Raw genomic sequence first — 23,295 nt, forward strand, 5'->3', positions numbered from 1 at the left:
TGTAGACATTCCATTTTCCCCACACCCACTTCCATTTTCTGGGGCAGCCACGGCTTTCATAAACTAATTTCTCGGCCACCATGCAACAATCCTTGTCCCTTTCCCTGTCCTTCAGAAGTGGTGCGGACATAGCACCCCCTTCCAGAAGTTCTGAACCGCTGGACAACTCCTAATTATATGAAACAAGCATTGGCATAGCCAATAGGTCTCGCTTTTGGGACCTTATAAGTATTTAGTTATACAGCATAATATCCTTGGTGCAACAACATTAACTGTTGCATAGTTAAACACTTATAAGGTCACAAAGGTGAGACCTATTGGCTATGCCAATGCTTGTTTAAGTTCTTCCTATAAGTGAAATACAAGAAAAACAGGGTTACTCTCTTTCAAAGTGTATTAGTATTTGAGACACATTAAAATATGGGTTTTAAATGCAACGTATGGAATTACTGAATTTCTCAGAACATAGTAGTATTTACACTGTATACTTCAATATACTTGAAAGGAAACAGAGATTTGCTTAGCTCCTCAATGTGCATTTGTATGGTCGACCCAGGTGTCAAACACAAGGGACACTGAATAACTTATTTCCTAAGAATGTAGTTGTGGTGACTGTTGTCATCAGACCCACAAGGAGTGTTCGGTATTTACGAAAAATGCACTTGTGAAGTCAACCCACATGATCCAAAAGTCACACAGATAAGTATCATACAGATAACAGGTATGTATTTGTGAGAACAGCTTGAGTGTGTTTCTTATTATGAATTCAAGAACGTCTGAAAAGCAGCAGTTTAGAGTGAAGGGTGGAAGGTCAACTTTTTAAGAACGAAAGGAAGAAAAAGACTAAGATGGTAACGTAAGGGACTGGTTGTGCCACTGAAGTAAACCCAGGTGCAATTTAAAACTCCTTCATGGACTTTTTTGTTTCAGTGATGCTACCGTATATGTGTAACCCAACCTGACCCGCACTTAACTTAGGCATCTACTCCATTCTAGTGGAGGAGTGCTTCAGAGAGATCCATGAGGGTTCTTGGAAAAAAGTCATACGGTAAAGACGATTATTAGATTAGTTACAGCAATGGAGATGGACCTCATTGTAATTCTCCACTAGCTTCTGTCTGTTTAGAAGGAGTTTCACCCCAAAAACTCCAATTAAAAGTTTTCTTTTGTTATAATTTCTCCTCCATTCGGCCGTGAAAGAGAAAGTGATGGCAGGGACGCGCTCTGTGGTGGGGGAGGGGCAGAGCGAGGCGCTTGGGAGAGCAAGGCTTAATGAGCCATTAAAGCCACATGGCGGCTGCGCGCGTGCACGCGCTCGTGAACGCAAGCTTGAGTCCAGGAAAAGATTGTGGTAGCACTTTGAAAAGCCACTAACTAAATGCCTCGCAGAGCAGCGCATGCGCTGGCTCAGCGAGACCTAAAAAGGTCCCATCCTTGCCACATTTCCTACGACAGCTAAAATCGTATATTCTGCCCATCTTGACCATCGTGTTACATGAGAGGTAAGATCTATGCAGTACTTTAAGCTGCACCAGCCGGAACCCTGCCCTGAAGGCCAGCTCCCTAGGGGAGGCCAAGGCCTCCGCCGACTCATCATCTGCTAGACCTCCAGGTCATCATCCCAGTGTTCTCGCAAGCGGAGGACGCTGTCTGGTGAATTGTTGATCAGTTTCTTGTATGTAAGGGAGATAGCTTTATGGCACATGCGTACGTCGAGCAATCTATTCTCAGGGAGTGACGATTCAGGGAGGTCAGCACCCCATTAAGACGCCGTAAGTTGAGGGCAGTAATGAGGCCAGGTGTAAACCCCGATTGGTCGGGGTACACCGGTTTAGAGATAATTTCAATAAGCCGGGAAGCCAGAAGCTTGGCGATGATCTTGACTCCTGCATTCAGGAGCAATATAGGCATATGTGAGGCACAAATCAGGCGGTTTGACCTCCTTAAGGATGACCACTATAGAGACCAGACATTGGTCTCTCGGTAGTGTGCCCGTTTGCCAGCTCTCCTTGTACATGTGTAACAAATATGCCGCTATTGTGGCTGCTGTAAGCTTGTAGAGCTCTATCAGAAGGCTGTTGGGGCCCATCGCTTTGCCTGAGCACTGGCTCCGTATCGTTTGGTTAATCTCATCTTCGGTCGGGTCACTTGCCATAAGAGTTGTGTCCTCACTTGAGAGGGCTGGGAGCCGTATGTCAGCTAATAATTCGAAAGAGTCTTCCGCGGTAGCCATGACAGAGGGGAATAGAGACGGGAGTGGTAGGCACCAAAAGTGTCAAATATGTCTTGTGTGTCTCTTATGTGTACTCCAGCCTCTGAACATATGTTGGACACCAATTGGTTCACCCTCTCTCCTCTGTTGAGCCATGCAGTTACTTTCTCCGCTTTATCCCGTCCTTCATAAATGTGATGTTGCGTAGCTCGATGTCTGGCCTTAGCCGACTCTGCTGCTGTGTCCCTATACTCTTGCTGTTTAATGCTTAGTAGGTGCTTGGTCTCACCAGACTCATCATCTTTCAACTTAGCCTCAAGGTCCAGAATCTCATTCTTGAGCACCTACACAGCAGCCCTCTTTTCTTTTTTTGTGTGCCATGATGAGGGAGAGCGCCTTTCCCTTAATACCAGCCTTAAAAGCCTCCTGAGGTCTCGTTTTCTGCAAAGTAGCGTCCTTGGCCTTCACCAGACCCTCCCTCACACCCGGAATCTTATGAGACTACTTCGAAAAATCCTCCCTCTCCTTCCGTTTCACTCAAGACGGATCATGGTCCAAGGACTAATTCTATCCCGTCTCGACTGCGGTAACGCCCTATACCTTGGGGCCCCACAGTCCACACTCAACAAACTTCAAATCATTCAAAACTGCGCGGCAAGAATCCTTCTCGACATCCCTCGCCGAGTCTCAGTCAAAGCCAGATTGAAGGATCTCCACTGGCTCCCTGTGAGAGCTAGAATCGAATTCAAGAGCATGTGCATTGCACATCGCTCCTACTGGGGAACAGGCCCTTCCATCAATCACCCCTTGGTAAAAGCCTATCATCCCAATCGCCCCCTCAGATCCGCGACCTCCCACCTCACCTCATTACCACGCATCAGAAGAGCCAGATGTGGAGGCCGGTCGCTCTCCTACAATCTGGCCAAGATCTGGAACTCTCTCCCCCTCCCAATCAGATCAGAATCCAATCTACTCACTTTCCGAAAACTTCTTAAAACCTGGCTCTTTAATAAAACTTCTACCTAAATCTTCCCTCAGCTCCACTAAATCCAGCGTTTCCGGCTCAACCTACTCTCCTCTGTAGCGCTGGGACGCCCCTGGGTAGCCATCGCGCTATATAAATTCTCTTTCCATTCCATTCTTTCCATTCCATTCCATTCCATAACAAGAGTAAAGTGTAATTGACCTCTGGTCTCGTAACTTGCCCAGACTGAAGACTGTCCATATGGGAGAATGATCGGAAATGCCCCTAGCCAGATGGCGAAAATCTCACAAGTTAGGAATACGGTAAGTCACTGTGATGATGCAACTCATACGAGCTAGGCAGCAGTGTGCTCCAGAGTGGTACGTGACATGTTGCGCCAATGGATTAACGGCCCGCTACACATCAACCAATCCTATAGCTAGGAGGAAGTCTGCTAGCAGGGCAAGGGCGGGTGTCGGGTGCAGACAATCCCTGTTATCGCAGAGCGTCAAGTTGAAGTCCCCACCCCCGATACCCAACCCATAAGAAGCCCTCCGTTGGGCAGGCCCTATAGGAGAGCACCCAAGTCAAGGAAGGTGGTGCACAAAACCCAAGCTTTTAAAATAATGTTTTAAAATTACAGGTCTCGATTTCTAGTGCAATGTTGGAGTGTGTTGTCCGCAAGACTAACAAATTGTTTTGATTACCACTGTGTCCCTGAACTCATTGAATGTGACTACTGATAAGTAACTTGAAATTCCTACCTGTGCAGACAATCTCTGTAATCGTAGAGCACCAAGTTTAAGTCCCCCCCATAAGAAGCCCTCTGTCGGTCAGCCCCAACAGGAGACCACCCAAGTCAGGGAAGGTGGTGCACAAAACACAGACTTTTTAAAATAATCTTTTAAAAAAACAAGCCTCGATTTCTAGAACAATGTTGCAGTGTGTTGTCTCCAAGACAAACAAATTGTTTTGATTACCACTGTGTTCCTGAACTCATTTAAAGAGACTACTGATAAGTAACTTGAAAATGCAACCTGCGCAAAGAGAAGCTTGACGGGCTTTTTATTAGGACTGCGGTCCATATGGCATCTCTAAATCAGTGTGCGCACTGAATTGAGTCTCTGCACTGTGTGTTTGGGATCCCACCCCTGAAGTCCCCAGAATTCATATCACTACCATGGGCATAGAGAGTAAAGAAAGGATGCTCTTTGCCCTGGTGGTAGATTGCCTGAATTCCTTAAATTATCTGATTGATCAAGAACAACAAATAGAGTCTCAGGAGAAAAGAAAGGCCCCGTTTGGAAATGAAAAGCTACCATTTCTCTGTCTGAGGCTTCTACAGATGAATCAATGCAAATTGGTAATTCAAGAAATCCTTTTACTTCGGATGACCAAGAAAAGAGATGATAAGAGGAAGGCTTGTGTGTTTATTGTGATAAAATTGGGCACTTGTTACATAATTGTCCCATGAGACCTGGAAACCTCTTGGCTCAACCTTAAAGTGCAAACCCAAGTTGAGCCATAATCTAGATAATGGGTTTTCCTCTTCCTAGACCGATTATTACCCACTCCAAGAGGTCTGTTAAAGATCTGGGCATTATTGACAGAGGAGCTTCGGACTGTTTCATGCACTTATTTATCCTCCAAAAGAAACAAATGCCTTGTTTTAAAAGACTTACAACAAGAAGTCAAAGGGGTGGCTGGTGCTGCATTAACATCAGGCAAAATTGAGTGGGAAACAGTGACATTGGGCATAGCCACTCAGACAGGGCGAAGCTTTGGTCACTGATGTAACTGATACGCCTGCTTTACAGTAATTGTTGGAACTGATTGGCTGGGTAATATAATCCTCAGATTGATTGGGTGGAAGCCGTATTCATATCATCAATCCATTTTGTGAAAAACACTTTTTCTAGAAAAGATATTTCAGGAAAATCGCATCTATCCCATATGACGGTATTAGCAACCCACAACCACAGAAATAGAAGAGGTTGATAATGAGTTTGCAGATGTCTTCAAGAAGAAGGGAGCAGACACAATGCCTCCTCAAAGACCCTACGGTTGTTCAACTGACTTACACCAGACGCTAAGATACTGCATGAGCATATTTATCCTTCAAACCCACAAGAAGCACAAGTCCTTAAAAACTATGTAAAGGAAAACTTAAAGAACAAGTTACTTACCTTTGGTAACGATATATCTGTAAGAAACATTAGTTAGTGTTAGATTCTTTACCTTAGAATATACCCAGGCGTCAGACTGGATCCGGAAAGTTTTTGCTAGCAGTACCTCTGCGCGTCAGTAGGTGGCGTTGTGCGGCTCCGCATCCGTTGCTGGCGTCGTATGCGCCGAGATGACGTCACGGAGACTACTTAGGCGACACCCATGCGCGCTGACCTAAGTTCTGCACACGACTTTCTGCGCCAGGAACGCAGAGCCATGCAAGACACTGACCACTGGTGCATAAAACTAGGGCCCTAAAGGGATGACCTTAACCCTAGAAATCAGTTCTCAGAACGAGAACAGAACGAGACAGACAGACAGAACGAGAGCGCGCGTTTTGGGTCCAGACGGTGGAGCCTCTCTTCCTCTTTCGAAGGATGCGGAGGTGGAAAGAAGGTAGGCAAAGTGATGGTCTGCCCGATGTGGAAGGGCGTGACAACCTTGGGTAGAAAAGAAGGACGGGTTCTTAACACCACCTTGTCCGGATGAACAGAAAGGAAAGGAAGTTTAGAAGAAAGAGCCTGGAGCTCACTCACTTCTCTGGCAGGGGTGATAGCAACCAGGAAAGCAGTCTTTAAGGTGAGAAGACGTAAAGGACAGTTGTGAAGCGGCACAAAGGGAGCGCACATCAAATAAGTCAACACAAGATTCAAGTCCCACTGAGGCATTATAAATGGGACCGGAGGGAACGTGTGTGTAGTGCCTTTCAAGAAACGACTAACAACAGGGGACTTGATAAGAGAAGGCTGATCTGGAAGCCTTAAAAAGGCGGAAACGGCCGAGAGATAGCCCTTGATAGTGCCCAGAGCAGAGCCCTGCTGGGCCAGAGAAAGGAGGAACAGGAGAACTTCTGAAAGAGGGGCAGAAAGGGGATCCACAGCCTTCGCTATGCACCATGCCACACATTTATTCCACCTGCAGGCGTATACCGTTTTACTGGAGGGACGCCTAGCTGCCAAAATAACATCACAGACTTCGGCAGGAAGGTCAAAAGCTGTCAACTGTTGCCGCTCAATCTCCACGCATGGAGGTGGAGACTGGACAAGATCGGGTGAAGGACCGTCTCCTGGACAGATTGCCAGACTGAGTAGCTCTGGATACCATACTCTTCTTGCCCAATCCAGAGCCACAAGTATGACTTGGGCCCGGTCACGCCTGATCTTCTTCAGCACTCTGGGCATAAGTGGTATAGGCGGAAAGGCATACAACAGACCGCAACTCCACTCGTGACAAAAAGCGTCTCCGAGCGAGTGCCGCCTTGGAAATTCCAACGCGCTGAATTGATGACATTGCGCGTTCTCTTTGGTGGCTAATAGATCTAACCAAGGCTCTCCCCACTGCAGAAAGAGACCTTGCACCACGTTCAAGGTCAGACGCCATTCGTGATCCAACAGGCATCTGCGGCTGAGTTCGTCCGCCCTGGCGTTCAGGGAGCCTGCCAGGTGTTGAACCACCAGAGACATGTCCCGATCCAGCCATGTCCAGAGGCACAGAGCCTCCTGACATAGGGTCCACGACCCCAACCTGCCCTGTTTGTTGCAATACCACATGGCGGTGGTGTTGTCTGTGAACACCTGCGCTACCCGTCCCCGGACAGAGGGAAGGAAGGCTTTCAGAGCAAGTCGGATCGCCCGCAGCTCCAGAAGGTGGATATAGAGCTGGGATTCCGCTGGAGACCAGAGGCCCCTGATCTCCCCCTCTCCCATGTGGCCACCCCATCCCAGGAGGGACGCATCCGTCACCACTATGAGCTGCGGTTGGGGGGAAGGGAGAGGGATCTGCCATTGACCCAATCGGGATTCGTGAGCCACCACTGCAATTGACGTGCAGTGCCCTCCCAGATCCAGACGTGATCGGACAGGTTGCCCTGATGCTGTGCCCACTGAAACTTCAGGTCCCACTGCAGAGCCCGCATATGCCATCTGGCATGTTGCACTAGCAGGATGCAGGAGGCCATCATGCCCAGGAGCCGGAGGGTCATCCTGACTGAAACCCGGGATAGAGGCTGAAAGAGCGGAATCATAGCCTGAATATCCCGGATCCGCTGTTCGTGAGGATAGACCCGAAACTGCACCGAATCCAGAACCGCTCCGATGAATTGGAGCTTCTGAGAGGGATTCAGGTGCAACTTCGGCATGTTGATGGAGAACCCCAGCAAATGCAGGCGGTCGGCCGTAGTCTGGAGGTGGGAGACGACTGCCTGGAGCGAGCCTGCCTTCAGCAACCAGTCGTCTAGATAGGGGAAGACTGAGAACCCTGATCTGCACAGATGAGCTGCGACCACCGCCATCACTTTCGTGAACACCCGAGGGGTGCTGGTAAGGCCAAAGGGGAGCACGGTAAACTGAAAGTGCTCGTGGCCTACCATGAACCGCAGGTAACGCTGGTGGGTCGGCAGGACGCGAACATGAAAATAGGCGTCTTGCAAGTCCAACGCTACCATCCCGTCTCCTGGATCGAGAGCAGACAAGACCTAAGCCAAAGTCAACATCTTGAACTTCTCCTTCAGGAGGAAGCGGTTGACGTTCCGGAGGTCCAAGATGGGACGCAGACCCCCTTTGTCCTTCTTGGAGACCAGAAAGTAGTGGGAATAACAACCACTCCCTACCTCTGGCCCAGGAACGCACTCAATGGCCCCCTTGGCCAAGAGGGCCATGACTTCCTGCTGGAGAAGTGCCATGTGTTCTCCTGACATGCGGTGGTACTGAGGTGGCATGGCTGGAGGGGTGGACTGAAAGGGAAGGGAGTAACCTTTGCAAATGATCTGCAACACCCACTTGTCCGATGTGATAGCGTGCCAGTGGGGGAGGTGATGGCGGATCCTGCCACCCACTGGCGTGGGGTGCCCCCCAAAGCTCGGATTAGGAAGGTTTGGAGGTAGGAGCGGCGGAGGTGGACTGACCCCCATGCTGATTCCCAGGCCAGTCCCTGCGGAAACCGCGGCCACGCTGAGGCTGTGTCTGCACAGGCTTGCTGAAGGAACGTGCCTGGGCACCCCTTCCATGGCCACGAAAGGAAAGAAAACCACAAGTGGCTGGGCTTTTCGTGGAAAGACCTATGGACTTCGCCGTGGCCCACGAGTCCTTATAATGCTCCAGCACACTGTCTGCTTTATCGCCAAACAGGCGGGTGCCATCAAAGGGCATGTCCATGAGTGAGCTTTGGACATCTGGCGGAACCCGATAGATCTCAACCAGGCGTGGCGACGAAGCGCCACAGTCGTAGCAATTGCTCTACCCAGTGAGTCTGCGGTGTCCAAACCACACCGAATGGCGAACTTAGCCACATCTTTACCCTCGGCAACAGCTTGGGTCCCTTCAGGACACTGAGGCAACACCTGTGCAACTGTATCCCACACCGCGTGGGAATAGCGGCCTAATAGGCAGGCGGTGTTCACCGACCGCAGCCCTAAGCTGGCCGAAGAGAACAACCGCTTGCCAAACTGCTCCAGCTTCTTAGAGCCCTTATCCGGTGGAGCCGTGGGAAAGGCACTCTGGGATGTCGAAGCTTGGATAACCAGGCTGTCGGGCGTAGGATGAGTGGTAAGAAAGGCTGGGTCACCCGGCGCCGGGCGATGACGCCTGGCGACGTTCTTATCCACAGGGGTCCCTGTGGCTGGCCGCGACCAAGTGCCCAGTAAGACGTCAGTGAGAGAGTCATTAAATGGAAGCAGGGGCTCCGACGAAGTGGACGCCGTCTGGAGCATCTCAGTGAGGAGATTAGTTTTTTAGGCCACCGTAGGGAGATCAAGACTGAGGACCTTAGCTACCTGACGGAGCACCACCGTGTAAGAAGCGCCCTCCTCCATGGTAAGCGGAGGAGAGGCAAACCCCGGGTCAGAGGAGACATCAAGGCCGCCGGCCTCCTCTAACTCGTACGCCCAGTCCTGCTCAGAGCACACTGATGAGCAAGAGGGTCCTCGGACCCCTCCCAGTCGTCCTCCACCATATGTGATACAGACTGCGGCGGCATGGCAGGGACGGGGGAAGGAACAAACCGCACCGTTCCCGGCGCCGGACGGGGCCGAACCAGCACGATGTCCCAATGCGGATTCCAGGTAGGGACAAAAATGTCCTGGAACCTGGGCAGGGGCGGAACAAATGGCTTCCACTGCGGCACCGGAGGCGAAGCTGAGGCTGGCGCTGCGGCCGGAGCCGGCAGCGTGGGACCTTGTGGCGCCGTGGCCGGAGCCAGCGGCACAGGATCCTGCGGCGACGGCGACGGCCCGACAGGATCCTGACACGGGGCCAAAAGGTGCGCCAGCGGGAGCCCGAGGCCGAAACAGGCGGTCCAAGGTAGCAAGAAATTCTTGCACCTGGGCGGGAGTCGTCAACCGACCCGGATAAGGTGGGTAGGCCGCAGGACTCCCAGGCTCCGAAGGAGCCGCAGGGGCAGAACCCCTGCCCCCCTTGTCCGCATCCGGGGACCGACGGGGGGACATCGGAGAGCAACAACAGTTCTTCGACTTCTTTTTGTGTCGCCTCTTACCCGAATCCGAGGGTGAAGACTTGGAGCCCGAGGAGCGATGATGGTGGCCCCGCGAGAGTTCTCTGGAGCGGCCCCTGGACTGTGAACGGTGCTGGGACGAGTGCCGGACCTCAAGCAGCTTCTGGCACCGCTCCCTCTAGGCCTACGTGGCCATGGCCAGACAGTCCATACAGGACCGGGAGTCGTGGTCACTCTCCAGGCAGTAGAGACAGACGTCATGGGGGTCCAACACCGGCATATTGCGACGGCAGGCCCCACAAGACTTAAAACCAGGCATCCCTACGTGCACCAGAGTAGACTCAAACTTACAGGAGACAAAAGTCTCAAAAAGATAGTCAAAAAGTGACTAAGGTACATACTCTAACCGGATCTGCGCTTATTGGCGCAGAAAAAGAAAGAATTGACGTCAGCTTGCATGGGTGGCGTCTAAGTAGTCTCCGTGACATCATCTTGGCGCATACGTCGCCAGCGACAGACGCGGAGCTGCACAACACCACCTACTGACGTGCAGAGGTACTGCTAGCGAAAACTTTCCGGATCCAGTCTGACGCCTGGGGATATTCTAAGGTAAGGAATCTAACACGAACGTGTTTATTTCAGATCAAGGCGTTCATTTGTCATTCTAATTTACCCATGGTTGCTCCCATCTTCTTTGTTGCAAAGCTGGAGAGTAGCACCCCTGTACTGATTACAGAGACCTGAATCAGATCATTATTCAAACCAGAACTCTTTGCCATTCATTTTAGTTCTATTTGATGAACTTCAAAGGGCTCGGATTTTTACAAAGCTTGATTTAAGAGGAGCCTATAATCTTATTCGTATCTAGGAGGGAGGCAAATGGAAGACACATTTAATACTCAATGTGGGCATTTTCAGTATCTATTAATTACATTTGTCTTGTGCAATGCACTGGCTGCATTTCATTATTTTATAAAAGATATCTAAACTCCATTGTCATCATCTGTCTGGAAGATATGTTAATCTTCTCTGCCTCCATAGAGGTCCATCAGTGACATTTGAATAGTATCCAGGAACATTTAAGGGTGCATTCTCTACACCAGAGACATCATGTTTCTATGGTTTCATATTACAGAAACACTATTCATGTGGATTATGTCAAGGTTAAAGGAGGAACAGACCGGCTAACTTCCTCTATTGTCAAGCAAATCCAGAAGTTCCTAGAATGTACTAACTTATACTGGCAATTTACTCAGGACTTTTCCACCATTGTTCTTACAATAACTAAGATTGCTAAGAAGGAAATTCCTTTTCACTGGAGCATGACATAAGAGAATGTCTTTGTCTATCTAACTTACTTAATAACTGCTCCCATCCTTCATCATTCAAACCATGCGCTCACCCTTTACTGTCATAACAAAATGCTTCCTCTTTCACTATAGGAGCCATACTTTCATGGCATCCATAAATCAGGTACTGCATCCAGTGGTGTGTTTTCCACGCACTATAATAGCACCTGAACACAACTACACCATTTATGACCAAGCATTACTAGCTATTCGTGAAACAATCTTCTGTTAGAGGCATTATTTGTAGGGGTATTTTTTCTAATCACTCTCTGGACGGATCATCAAAATTTGCAGTATCTAAAATCCGTGAGGTGCAAGAACCCTTGACATGCCACTTGGCCATTAGTCTTCTCCAGGTTTCAATATAATATCTCATATCATCTTGGTAGCTGCAATGGGAAGGCTGATACCTTATCTAAAAAACCCAAAGAATCAATTTCAGAAGCTGAACCTCTTATGATTTTAATGTTACAAAGGACCCCACAGGATAAAGCTAAGACTTTATTAAAAGAGACTCGAAGACAGCAAGAATCTATTACAACAGTAGCATGGATTGAGCAACAACAGGAAAAGAGACAATACCAGCACAGATACTTAACACATGATGATTAATATTTTATGTCCCACATTTCCTCACAAAAGAAGATATTAAGCTGGTGTCATGGCATTCCTATGTCAGGTCACCCAGGAGTACATAAGACCCTAGAGCACGTCCAGCATCACTTTTGGTGGCCTAAGATGACACAACACATTAAGAACTATGTGGGAATTGTATTCAGGTCAAGAATCTGTACACCAAATCTGCCGGACTCCTACAGATTTTGTCTAATCCCTGAGAGCCATAATTACAAATTTCAATGGACTTTATTGTGGAACAAACTGGGTCTGATGAAAACAGTCATTTTAGTAGTTGTCGGCTAGTTTACCAAGGCTGCTCATTTTATCCCTTAACATAAGGTACCCCTGGCCCCTGAACTAGCACACTTTTTCCTCAGAGATTTTTAGACTAAATGGGTTACTTCAAATAATAGTGACAGATAAAGGGGTTCAATTTATTGCACATTTCTGGAAAGCCTTTTTGCAAAGATTGGGAATTTGTCAGTTTGCCTTTACGTGTTATCATCCGCAAACAGAAAGCCAGGCTGAAAGACTTAATCATACCTTAGAGCAGTACCTGAGATGTTATCTCATGCGATATTAAACCGAATAGGTACACTGGTTACCTCTGACTTACATTACTTATAACAATTCTCTGCACTCTGCTTTTATGTATTCCATGGTCTATAGTTCATAAGGATATAATCCCCAAATATGGCCTAAAGATTTTCCTATTTAAAATAATCCCACTGTGCAAACATTTTTGCAGAATCTTCATGAGGCTCAAATATTATTGCTGCAAACAACTTTAGAATTCAAAAACGGCTTACAAGAAATTTGCTGATAACCAGAGAAAGCTCCATCCATTATATAAAGTGAGTAATTACATATGGCTTTCTTCTAAGAATCATCCAATTGTTGGCTATGACTCTATTTTAATCTTTCTTTTGTTGGCCTTTTAGGATTATAGGCTTAGTAGGTGTGAGAGCAATCAAATTAGCCATTCTCTCACATAGGCATATTCACTCTGTGGTCCATGTTTGCTCATGCTCTAGCCATCCCCTCCAGTGATGACTGATGTGTCCCAGAGTATAAAGTAGAGGAATTGATGTTGAAATGTTTGAGTTCATTTGAAATACTTAATGACATAAAAAGGATATGATGACTCAGAGTGATCTTTGAACTATACACTGTTTGAAAGAGCTCTGAAATCATTCAACAACAAAAACCACACTGCTCTCTAGTAACAATACTTAATCGCAAAGGACCAAATAGCGAGTAAATGTATCCAAAGGAGATTATGAAAAACAATTTCAAGACACATAGCGGTGCATTAAATATTGGTGCAAAACAAACGTGCCTTCTTTTGAGGTGATGTACACAAATAATAAATCATGATCAACAAGTGTATCAACAAACACAAGAAAAGCGCAGCTCGTTACAGCAAGTTCTCAACAATCATATATGGTCCGTGTTTTTAAAGTTGATGGTGTTTATATCCTAATAAAAATGTCAGGATCATCATCAGGACACAGGGGGTGAGCAGGGGGATACAACGAGCCAGAGAGAGAGGTTATGAAAAGTAATGCATTTGCTAAAGGGGCGTCCCTAGTGACAAGCCTCAAGAACAGGGTGGATGAGGTTGGCCTGAGCTGGAAATATGTTGGATGCACATGAGGGCCTCCAATCAGCCCACAGTGGGAAGCGCACAAGGTGTCTGGATCTCAAGGGTGAGTGCCAAATTGATTCCTTCACGGACCTGAATCAACTAAAAAATGGAGATGTACTGGTAGTGCTGACTGGCAGAATGAAATCCTTTGGCTTTTCCCTTTGACAACTCAACCTTGCACTCAATCTTGAGACTCACACCCATGTGCACCTCCCACTGTGGGCTGGTTGGAGCCTCCCATGTTATTCAGCATTTTCCTGCACTTTTGTTATTTCTTTACCCTCCTCAGTTCCGCTAGAAATGAGGCCCTGTTAGGCAGGACTCAGGTTGTTTTCCTCTGCCTCTCTGTGTTGCTGCAGTTACCATCTGTTACCGTAGAGACATTCTTCTAATTCTACTTCCAAAAGCCCAGTGTGTTCCCTGGCAAGGTTTCAAAATGTGTCCGGCTAGACACGTACCATCCCTTTCGGTTCTGCAGCAGAATCCTCTAAACCTGGGGACTAATCACAACATATCCTGTCACTACCTTCATAAGCCACACTCCTTGCACAGATTTTGTGTATTTATTGTATATAATAGTTTGGCTACCACATAATCTTTGGTTATGTTCGTTCATTCATTCAACATTCAGAATTTGGGCACCCACTTTGTAGGTGAGATAGCAAGGTAATTTATCAGGGAGCATGTTTCACGACAAAGGTTACTTAGGCTCTACCTACTATGTAGCCTTACCGTAATTTAGAATGGTGAAATTGACCGGAATCTGGTTTAGTATAACCACAAAATGTGTCATTATTTTTTTCTTTACTTTTTTGCATGCATCTCCACCTTTATACACCCATTAAATAGGAAGTCTGTTGTAGGATGGGTGATTAAAGGGACTGTTTGGTCCTGACTAAAGCCACAGACCCTGGGACACGTAGGAGGAGGCTGAAACATGATGACATATGCAAGTCGTAGTACCTGTTCATAGGCATTACATCAGGAGTCATTACAGTGTGTGTTACATCAAAAGTCTTTACATCGCAGTTAAGTTTATAGTATTTTACTCCACAGATATGAGTTTTTTTTATAGTTTTAAGTAACCTAACCTTAACAGTATATTTGTGTGCCTCCATAAAGGAATTTTGAAGAGCATTATTTATTGTCTATGACCACAGCACTTGATATACCAGAGTTGTTTGCTGTTTATTACATTATTATACAGAAACCCCAAGATTCTAGAGAGAGTCATTGAAGTCATTGGGATTACTGGGTGTCATCAACTCGTCAGAACACCACCCGTCTCTCCCCCTTCCCATTTCACCTATTGATAGCGTAATCCTACTGAACTGCAGACCATCTCCAATCCTGAGAAACTAAAACTCTCCAGTTCTGACACAAATCTAGTTAGTTTTTTAGTGGAGAGAGGAAATAAATGGCTAGACCCCAGTGAACGGCATTGCAACAATCAAGATTGCTGAGGGCCAGTGAAGTGATGAATGCCTTGTCTGTGTGGGAAGGGGTTGGGGTTTTTTCTGTAAATTTAAAGCCTGATAACTGGCTGCGATGGCAGTAATGAAGAACTTTTGTTACAGTGGGGTTGAAAAGTATGTCAAGGTTTCTGACTGGGGTAGAAGGGTTCCGAATCTCAGGGGCAAAAGTAGATCAGGGTGGATAGAGAGGCAGGAAAATAAATATTTTCTCAAAACGAGTGCAAATTAATTGCAATATGGTAACACTTGTTAGTTACAGCTCATAGCCGTCAGAAGTGTTGTATCAACTACTATATATAAAAAAGTTTTTGTTATTGTAAAATCTATAACGTACTGACACTGCAACCCTTATATTCTTAGTTAGGTCGTTTTCAAGTGGATCTTAGAGTAAGCTAGGCTTAGATTAAAATGATGGAATTTCCTCTTTGTAGTTGGTGTGTACTATGTGAAGTAAGCACATAATGTAACTAACGACTGCCAGTTCACTCGGATGACCTTGCCTCCTTCTTGTTAGTAGATGCCATCTTCCAACATTTAAAGACTGTACGCTCCAGAAAAGGATTGCTAAAAAGTAGGACAACAATGGCAACAACTAACTCTCAAGAAGCCACTGCTATTCATGGAGGTTCCAAAGTCTAAATGGACAGCACTGTCTATGTGAGTACTTCAGTTTAAAGAGTGCTATCTACCTCTGTTGAGCTGCTGTCAAAGTGGAACTTGCAATTCAGGGCATGCTATATAAGGGATGCATCTGTGCAGGGAGGATGGTATGCAGGGCAAGAGGTATGTATGAGGATACTGCACATGATGTATGGGGATGAACTGTGGAGCAACTGCTATGTATGGAGGACAACACGTATGGCTATCTATGGGGGCATGTATCTGTGATAATAAATAAGAGAGCATGTTCTGTGAGATACATGAAAGAATGGACTTGTGACAAAGATAAAACAGTATCTTTATCACAAGGCTTGGGTGCAAGAATGTGTAGGGTGCTGATAGGGCGGCGATCATATAATAATGTGATCTTACTGAGAGCAGCACAGTGTCTGGGGTGAGTTGGGGGAGGGGAGTTCTGAAGTAGGGAGGGGAATCTGGGTGAGGGGGGGAACATAGCCATCTCCCACTAAACAGCTCAGAACCTGGAGGAGGCACAAGGCGCCCAGGACGCACCAGCACTTCATTAGGAAACAAAATATAAGCTTTCCACCCCATTAGGGATGACTTTGAGAGCGAAAGCACATAAGACAGACTCACCTCATCAACAATGCACTGCAAGAGCTGGAGCGGCTGCACGGACACATCACACGGCAGGCAGAGGGGGGAGGAAGCAAGGGAACAAGTATTAGCCATATGCATTCTTTACAGTGGATGGGGAGCGACGAGAAAATCATTAGTGCAATAAAAAAACAGCAAGATTAATCAACGGAAGCAAACTCTTATAAAAACACCCAGGCCTCAATGTTCTATTATTTGTAATGGAACCTAATCTAATACAGGCTGTTAAAGGTTTGCCGTTTCTTCAAAATGCAATTTGCTAAGTTTAAAGCAAGTCAGCCAAGCATGCAGCAGTGAGCAGCCATCAGGACAGGGAAAAGTGAAATTCACCCCCCTCCAAAAAAAACTCATAAAGATTACCATTAGAGATCGCTGGTTTTTCTGAATCTGGGTTGGCGGGGAGAGGGAGGGAGAGAGAGAAAACATAGGCAATATGTAATTAGCATGTCATAATCAAAACGACTCACTTGGACACATTATGATCAGTGAGAGAAAATTACGGCATGGCTGGTGGCAATTTGTGGGCATGTGTTAACACAATTTACATAATGAAAATACACAAATGTTAATAGCTAACATCTCATTTATGGGCGAAAGTCAGCAGAATGTTAATTTTCGCGCAACACTTTTTACTGCCCTCCAGGTTGTATTAGAAGACGGCAAGCGTTGGGGGGCTGGGAGGGGGCTTGGAGACATAATCCATTTCAAAAGAGAGAGCTGTTTACGATCCCGATATAAATAATGTTTTATACGGCGTCGTTGTGAGCACTGAGCTTAATGTTGCAATCACGGCTAATGTTATGAAGTTCACTCTTTTTTTGAATTAAAAAGCGATTTATTTAAAATTGAAATTAAATCATAGTCAGAGATTAGAATATTTGGTGCGCCGCCAAACACCGCAATCATGGGCAGTCGCCTCGCTTTTGCAGTTTGTTTTTTTCTGGTGGGTATTTTTGGTGGGGTGGAGGAGCGGTTAAAAGGAAACTTTAATTATGAGGTTGAAGCTATGTATTTCGCCCGCGGAATTACTTTCAACGCTCAGCTTTTTTTTCTTTTTTCCCCATCGAAAAGAGTTGGTGGCCCAGAGAGGCAGGTCGTTCGCTGGATGGATTTAAACGCCTGGCTGGATTGCAAGGGTACAAAATACACCTTGAACAATTACAGCAGCGCACCTTCATCTGTTGGGCACCAAGAAGGGTTTGCTCCGGCAGAGTTAGGTCTGCCAGTCGATGCCACTGAATCTTAAGTCCACTTGCGCGATATAATTGAATGACACATTTTTGTAATTATCTATATAGAATATACTTGCTTATAGGGGGTTTCATCTGCGCGCAAAGTAGTCCCTTCAGTTACAAGGACTGCTATGGCAATGTGTGCTTTTTGAGACTGATTTTTTTTTTTCTCAATTTTTAAAAAAAACATTGCAGAGGGCTTGACAGTTTTTACAACGTTTTATAAAACCAGGGCAAAACAGACTGTGACAAAGCCAAAAGGTTGGCCGCCAACACCAGACTGACTGGTTTCGTCAATGATTGTTAGTGTTGGCAGTGGTAGCCACGTGAAAGCCTTAATTAATGATTGAGGACTAATGTGTAAGTGGGTGACCACCAGGAATGGTTAGGAAGCAATGGATGAGCAGGATAGGGGTACGGGAAGTGTGAAACGTTCCAGGATGACCCCACCACCTACTCTGGGACCCGGCACAAGGTGAGCACCACTCTGTATGAGGAGCTGGGACCACAGAGTCATAAACAGCCTAGGGACCGTGTGATTAAGGAACAGGCTACTCAGAGTACACTATGCAAGAGAGCAGGAGTCTCCAACCTTTTTTGTAAGAAACGGTACTTAATTTCAATGAAAATCATTCCAAGCTACTAATATTTTTAGTGTGGTAATAGTGACCACGTCATACAAGCTCATATTAGTGGCAACACCATGCAAATTTACCAGCAGTGATTGCCTCAGTGCATAAGGCACGATTGTCATCAGTACTGTGAAAATGGCTTTATCAGTTTGGAAGGGATCAGGATAATATGCGACAGCAATAGCTGCAATGCCGCTAGCATCAAGTTTATATTTTTAGTAATGTCTCATGGTTTATCACTTAAATACCAGCTATAAATATATTTTGGAAATCCAGACATTTGTCTCCAAACATCAGCTAAGCATGTATGATTTGTTTTAAATATACACATTTCTGTCTCAAATACACACTTTTCAATTTTGGGATACATATATTAATTCAACTAAGCCAAAGCTTCTACTTAAGTATTATGGGCGGCACACAGGCAAGCTAAGAGGAGGCACCTGGAGAGCTACCAGTAGCTCACTAGCTAATTGTTCGAGAAGCATGCAGTAGAGTAGCTAGTGTTTCCATTCTGAGGGAACATGGTCTAGCAGTAAGGGATGAACTGTTTCTATTAGTGCAGGATAAATTCTAAATTTGCATGTGGTTGATCGTCTTCTATAAATTGGCACAGCCATGCAAAAACCTAATGCTGTAGAATGTCCCCAAAGTAGCTAGCAGTGGTTCAGCTTAATGCACTTTTTTCTATTTATCAATTTGTCACTATACAAGTTACCCTAACTGGAGCATATATACCCAGATTTAAAAAAAGTTACTTACCTATGGTGACAATTTTGAGGTGGATACTCTATCTACATGCAGATTCCTCACCTGTAGAACAACCCAGGTGAAAGACTGGATCTGGAAGACTTCAAAACTCTCCTGTCATTGGTCGTGGGCACTGGCTTCATTGGAATGCCAGAAGTGGCTCAGGTGACATCACTGAAGCCGTATATCGCCTGCCCCGGTGCAATAATGTCTGTTTACATAAATTTTTTCCAAGCTTTCGGGGCAGGCAGACAGACTGACAGTGAGAAATTATTGCACTACCAAAATATAAACTGGAATCTTATTAACTTTCCCAAATAACACAGCCATCAAACAGGGAGGCAGACGGGTCAGTGAGGAATCTGCAGTAGATGGGCTATCCACCAGAATGATAGGTAACCAAAGTAAGTAACTTTTTCTTCTGATAGATACTTCTACCTGCAGTTTTCTCACCAGTAGAACACATTCCAGAGCAATGCCCTGACCCTGGAGAAGAGAGGGTTGATGGATGGTTAAACAAGGAAATCCTGCAAAAGAAATCTAGCAATGTGGCCATCCATACAAACTTCGGAATCTAAGCAATAATGCTTGACAATGGTGTGTATGGAAGCGCACACTGCTGACCTGTAGATTTCCGTGATGGGAATACCTCTGGCTATGGCAGAGGTGGTGGCTTTAGTCCTAGTTGAATTGAATCTGATCCCTTCTGGAGAGTTCATCTTAGCCAAAGTACACCAGGTCTTGATGCAGAGGATGATCCATCTCGAAAGGGTTTGTTTTTGCAATGCTTTGCCTTTTTTGGCACCACAGTATCTGACAAAGAGTTGGTCATCAAGTCCTAGGTCCTTGGTGCACTCCGGATAGTAGAAGACTGCCCGGCTGGGATCCAACCTATGCAACTGCTCCTCCTCCTTAGTGGGATGGGGTGGGGGGTAAAACGTTGGAAGGATGATGGACTGACCCAGATGGAAAGGGCTCACCACTTTTGATACGAAAGCAGCCCTGGTTCGCAAAACCAATTAGTTTGGGTAAAAAGAGGAAAAAGGGGGATGGGAACTAAGGGCCTGATTACGAGTTAGGTATAGCAGTGCCGGCTCCGCTGCGCCAAACCCGCGCATGGACCGCCGGCTGTAATACGAGTTGTAAAAGTACAACTCGTAAAACGGTCGGCGGTCCTTTGGCCTTTCCCATGGCTTTGCCTTAAAAACAGGCACCGCCATGGGAACGGCCAAAAAGTTCCAGCACAGCATGGACTGTGACGTCCATGCCGTGCTGGAACTGGGGGCAATGATTGTATCCCCATGGTGGGAGGGACATGGGGGCCCTGTAGAGCCACCTTTGTTCCTGCACCGCTAGTTTTTTCATAACGGGGCTCTGCCATGAAAAGGCTGGTGGTCCAGGAACAACATATTTGCTGAACGGGACTGCGCTAGCCCCTGCTCAGCATAATGCACTGTGGGGCTCCTGTGCCACTGCCAGGGAACAACTGTCACCTGGCGCAGCCGGCGGTCCACTGCCGATACAATTTACGAGTCAGACTCGTAATCAGACCCTAAGAACCTGCAACTCGTTCACCCATCTTGCTGAAGTGATAGCCACCAAAATACGGTTTTGAGAGTCAACATCCTTAAGGGGCAACTATGCAGAGACTCAAATGGAGACCCCATAAGAAAAGTCCACATCAAATTAATCTCCCACTGGGGCAGAACAAAAGCAGTTGGAGGGTAGATGTTCGTCAACCCCTTCAGAAAATGCATGACAATGGGGCTATAAAAGGGGATGGTTGATCTGACAGACAGAGAAATGCTGACAACGCAGCTAATTACCTTTTAACAGTGCATAATGCACAACCCCTCTGGGCAAGGGAAAATACATACTGCAGGACCTGTGACAGCCTGATCTGCAAGGAGTTATTATTTTTGTCTGCACACCATGCAACAAAGTGGCTTCATCAGTATGATTAAGCAGATTTGGTGGATCAGTGACACACTGACAAAAGGACTTCTACCGCCTTCAGTGGCTGCTGAAATGAATTTGGGTGTCCCCGCGCAATCTCCAGGCATGTATGTGGATGCCTCGGAGATTGGGGTGGATAACCATTACCACCACTTGGGAGACAAGGCCCAGCCTGAATGAAAGTCTCAGTTGGGGACATGAGGAAAGGCAGACAGTCTGCATACCCACACCCTCCTTGGCCAATCCAGGGCTGTGAGAATAACTTGGGCCTGATCTTGGCAGATCTTCCTCAGAACTTGAGGAATTAAAGGTATGGGGAAATGTGTAATTTCAGCTGAAACTAACTTCAATTGAAAAGCGTCCCCCAAGGCTACACTCAAAGTACACAGGAGGGCACAGGACTATTGGCATTGTGCAGTTTCCGAGCAGGCGAACAAATCCACCTGAGGATTGGCCCACTGGGCAACGATGTACTGTTATGTTAGCAACACTTGTTATAGCTCAGCAAATCATTCGTGGAGGAGTATCTTGGTGCTTAGCTGGATACAGAAAAGCGACAGATTAATTAAGCTAAATTACCCTGCTAAAATAACCATGTTTTAGGAGTATTTACATTTTCCAAAATCTGTGCATAAACGGAGTTGAAGCGGGAATTTGTTTCAGTGGACGGGGGCTAAGTTATGAGAATAACCTCTCGCCGAATCTAGCAGTATGAATCCGCAGAATTTGCAAAAAGGCTTTGTCTTTGCATCTTAGCAGTCTTGCTGGGTTATAGTGTCTGAGCCTATTTTGAAAATAGGACGGAGCATTTCCATTTAGAGACTTATGGGTAAGGCAGCATAACTTGAAAATGACCCTTGTCACAGAGTTCAAGAATGGAGCAGATGGGCAACCAGATGGAAGATTGCAAACTAGTCTGGCTGGACTACAGAGACTTCCCCCTCCCCCTCCTCCCAAGGAGACTGGTGGTGAGCCAGATCCCTTGGCAGTGGGCCCAAGACCATAGTCTCAATGCTTGCAGGCAAAGGAGGTGAGACCTTACTCCCCTTGCTTGTTAACATACCATATCGCCAGCCCTGCCAAGTACCACGCATAAGGGGTTATTGTGACACATTTTAGAGCACTTCACCACACTATAATGCAATTGCCACGCATATGTAGCTCCACTGAGCATTGCTCAAGGTGCTTTGTTTTCAGCTACGCTCATTTGTTTTATCTCAAGGCAGTGTGAGCCGGGCCCTGAGAAGAGGTGACTGTGGTGACCATGGAAACCTCCTCTGGACCCAGCTTGTTACAATTTAGATACATTATTTCTGGTGCACTCACGTCTGGAAACAATGATCAAATTGTCTCTCCAGAGACATACAGACTGACTCTGCTGCGTGCAGCTCTTAAAAGCAAGTCTTCTATGCTCAGCTCGGTGTCCTAATCCAGGTAGGGACTATCCTTTAAGGCAATCTGGCAGAAGGCCAGTCTGACAAAGTTAGTATGGACCAGTTTTTGGATGTTTGTGGGCCTGTTTTACAGATTGCTTGAAGCTTTTTTTTTTACTGTTAAATTTGTTTTTATTACAACATTGCCTGAAGCAAGCACAAATACATGTAGACTTCCATAGCTTGCAAGACACCTATACAGCGTGTCTTTACAAGTTTACAACTGCCATGATATGCAACTGTGGGTCCCCTGTTTAGCTATCTAATTTGCTAATGGGTGCCACACTTATTCTGGAGCTAAGGCCTATTTTCTGCCCTAGTCCAACCCCTCTTCGGTCTAGGACTCTGACACTCACACAGACGCAGCCAGGCCGGCGCACCCAGACTGCAGTTTGCATTTTTAGCCACCAGCACAGCGGTGCTAGGTAGATTTTTCAATGTTCAAACCAGGAAATCCATGTGAGAGATGCAGTCCTATTTTACTTAATCTTGCATTCTGTATGAATATATACCTTAAACAGAAGTGTTTCTGTACTTTATTTCCGTTCAATGTGTGACTCTTGTAGACTTTTAGTGCATAAGATGTGAATTGAGTCTTCTTTATATGCCTGTGTAAATTCATGTTATGGGTGGTGTGCATTATGGTCCAGGACTGAAAGCTCTAGGATGAGGATGAAGGCTATGAGAGCTTCTCACAGTGCCTGCTGGTACCTAATTAAGGTGTTCAGGCCACATGTTTATCCAATCGTCTGCCTCTCTACAGAGTGCACAGAAAGAAGGTAAACCCTTCCCTTCCATTAATACATGTCAGTGACACAGTCCCTGTGTACAGTTCACATTTTACTTGATATTTCATTCCTTAAGAATACATCAATTCTGTCTGTCTGTGGAGGCCACACTGCATGGCACTCATGTGCCAACATGCATGCGTGACTAGGAGAATCCTGGAAGCTCGCAGACATAGGAATCTTAGAACCCTCAGGACTGGAACTCACTCAGCCTGTTCAAATGATGGGACCATTTCCTGGATGGAATACATCCATTTCCTGTATGTTGGTAATCCCGGGAGGTGGAGT

General features: G+C 46.3%; 1 protein-coding gene across 2 annotated transcripts in view; it reads right to left on the reverse strand.

Annotated features, from left to right (window-relative positions):
- Nucleotides 1-23,295, reverse strand: part of MAP2K5 (mitogen-activated protein kinase kinase 5) — a 1,189,932-nt gene that overhangs the window by 294,285 nt on the left and 872,352 nt on the right. For both annotated transcript variants that reach the window (XM_085644598.1, XM_085644597.1), the window contains 2 exons: nt 16,577-16,603; nt 16,196-16,228 (listed from right to left, as the gene is read on the reverse strand). In XM_085644598.1, the coding sequence (XP_085500724.1) occupies nt 16,196-16,228; nt 16,577-16,603 (60 nt within the window). The remainder of the gene's footprint in view (nt 1-16,195; nt 16,229-16,576; nt 16,604-23,295) is intronic.

The sequence above is a fragment of the Triturus cristatus genome, chromosome 3_1 (assembly GCF_964204655.1).
Source record: "Triturus cristatus chromosome 3_1, aTriCri1.1, whole genome shotgun sequence".
Classification (NCBI taxonomy): Eukaryota; Metazoa; Chordata; class Amphibia; order Caudata; family Salamandridae; genus Triturus; species Triturus cristatus.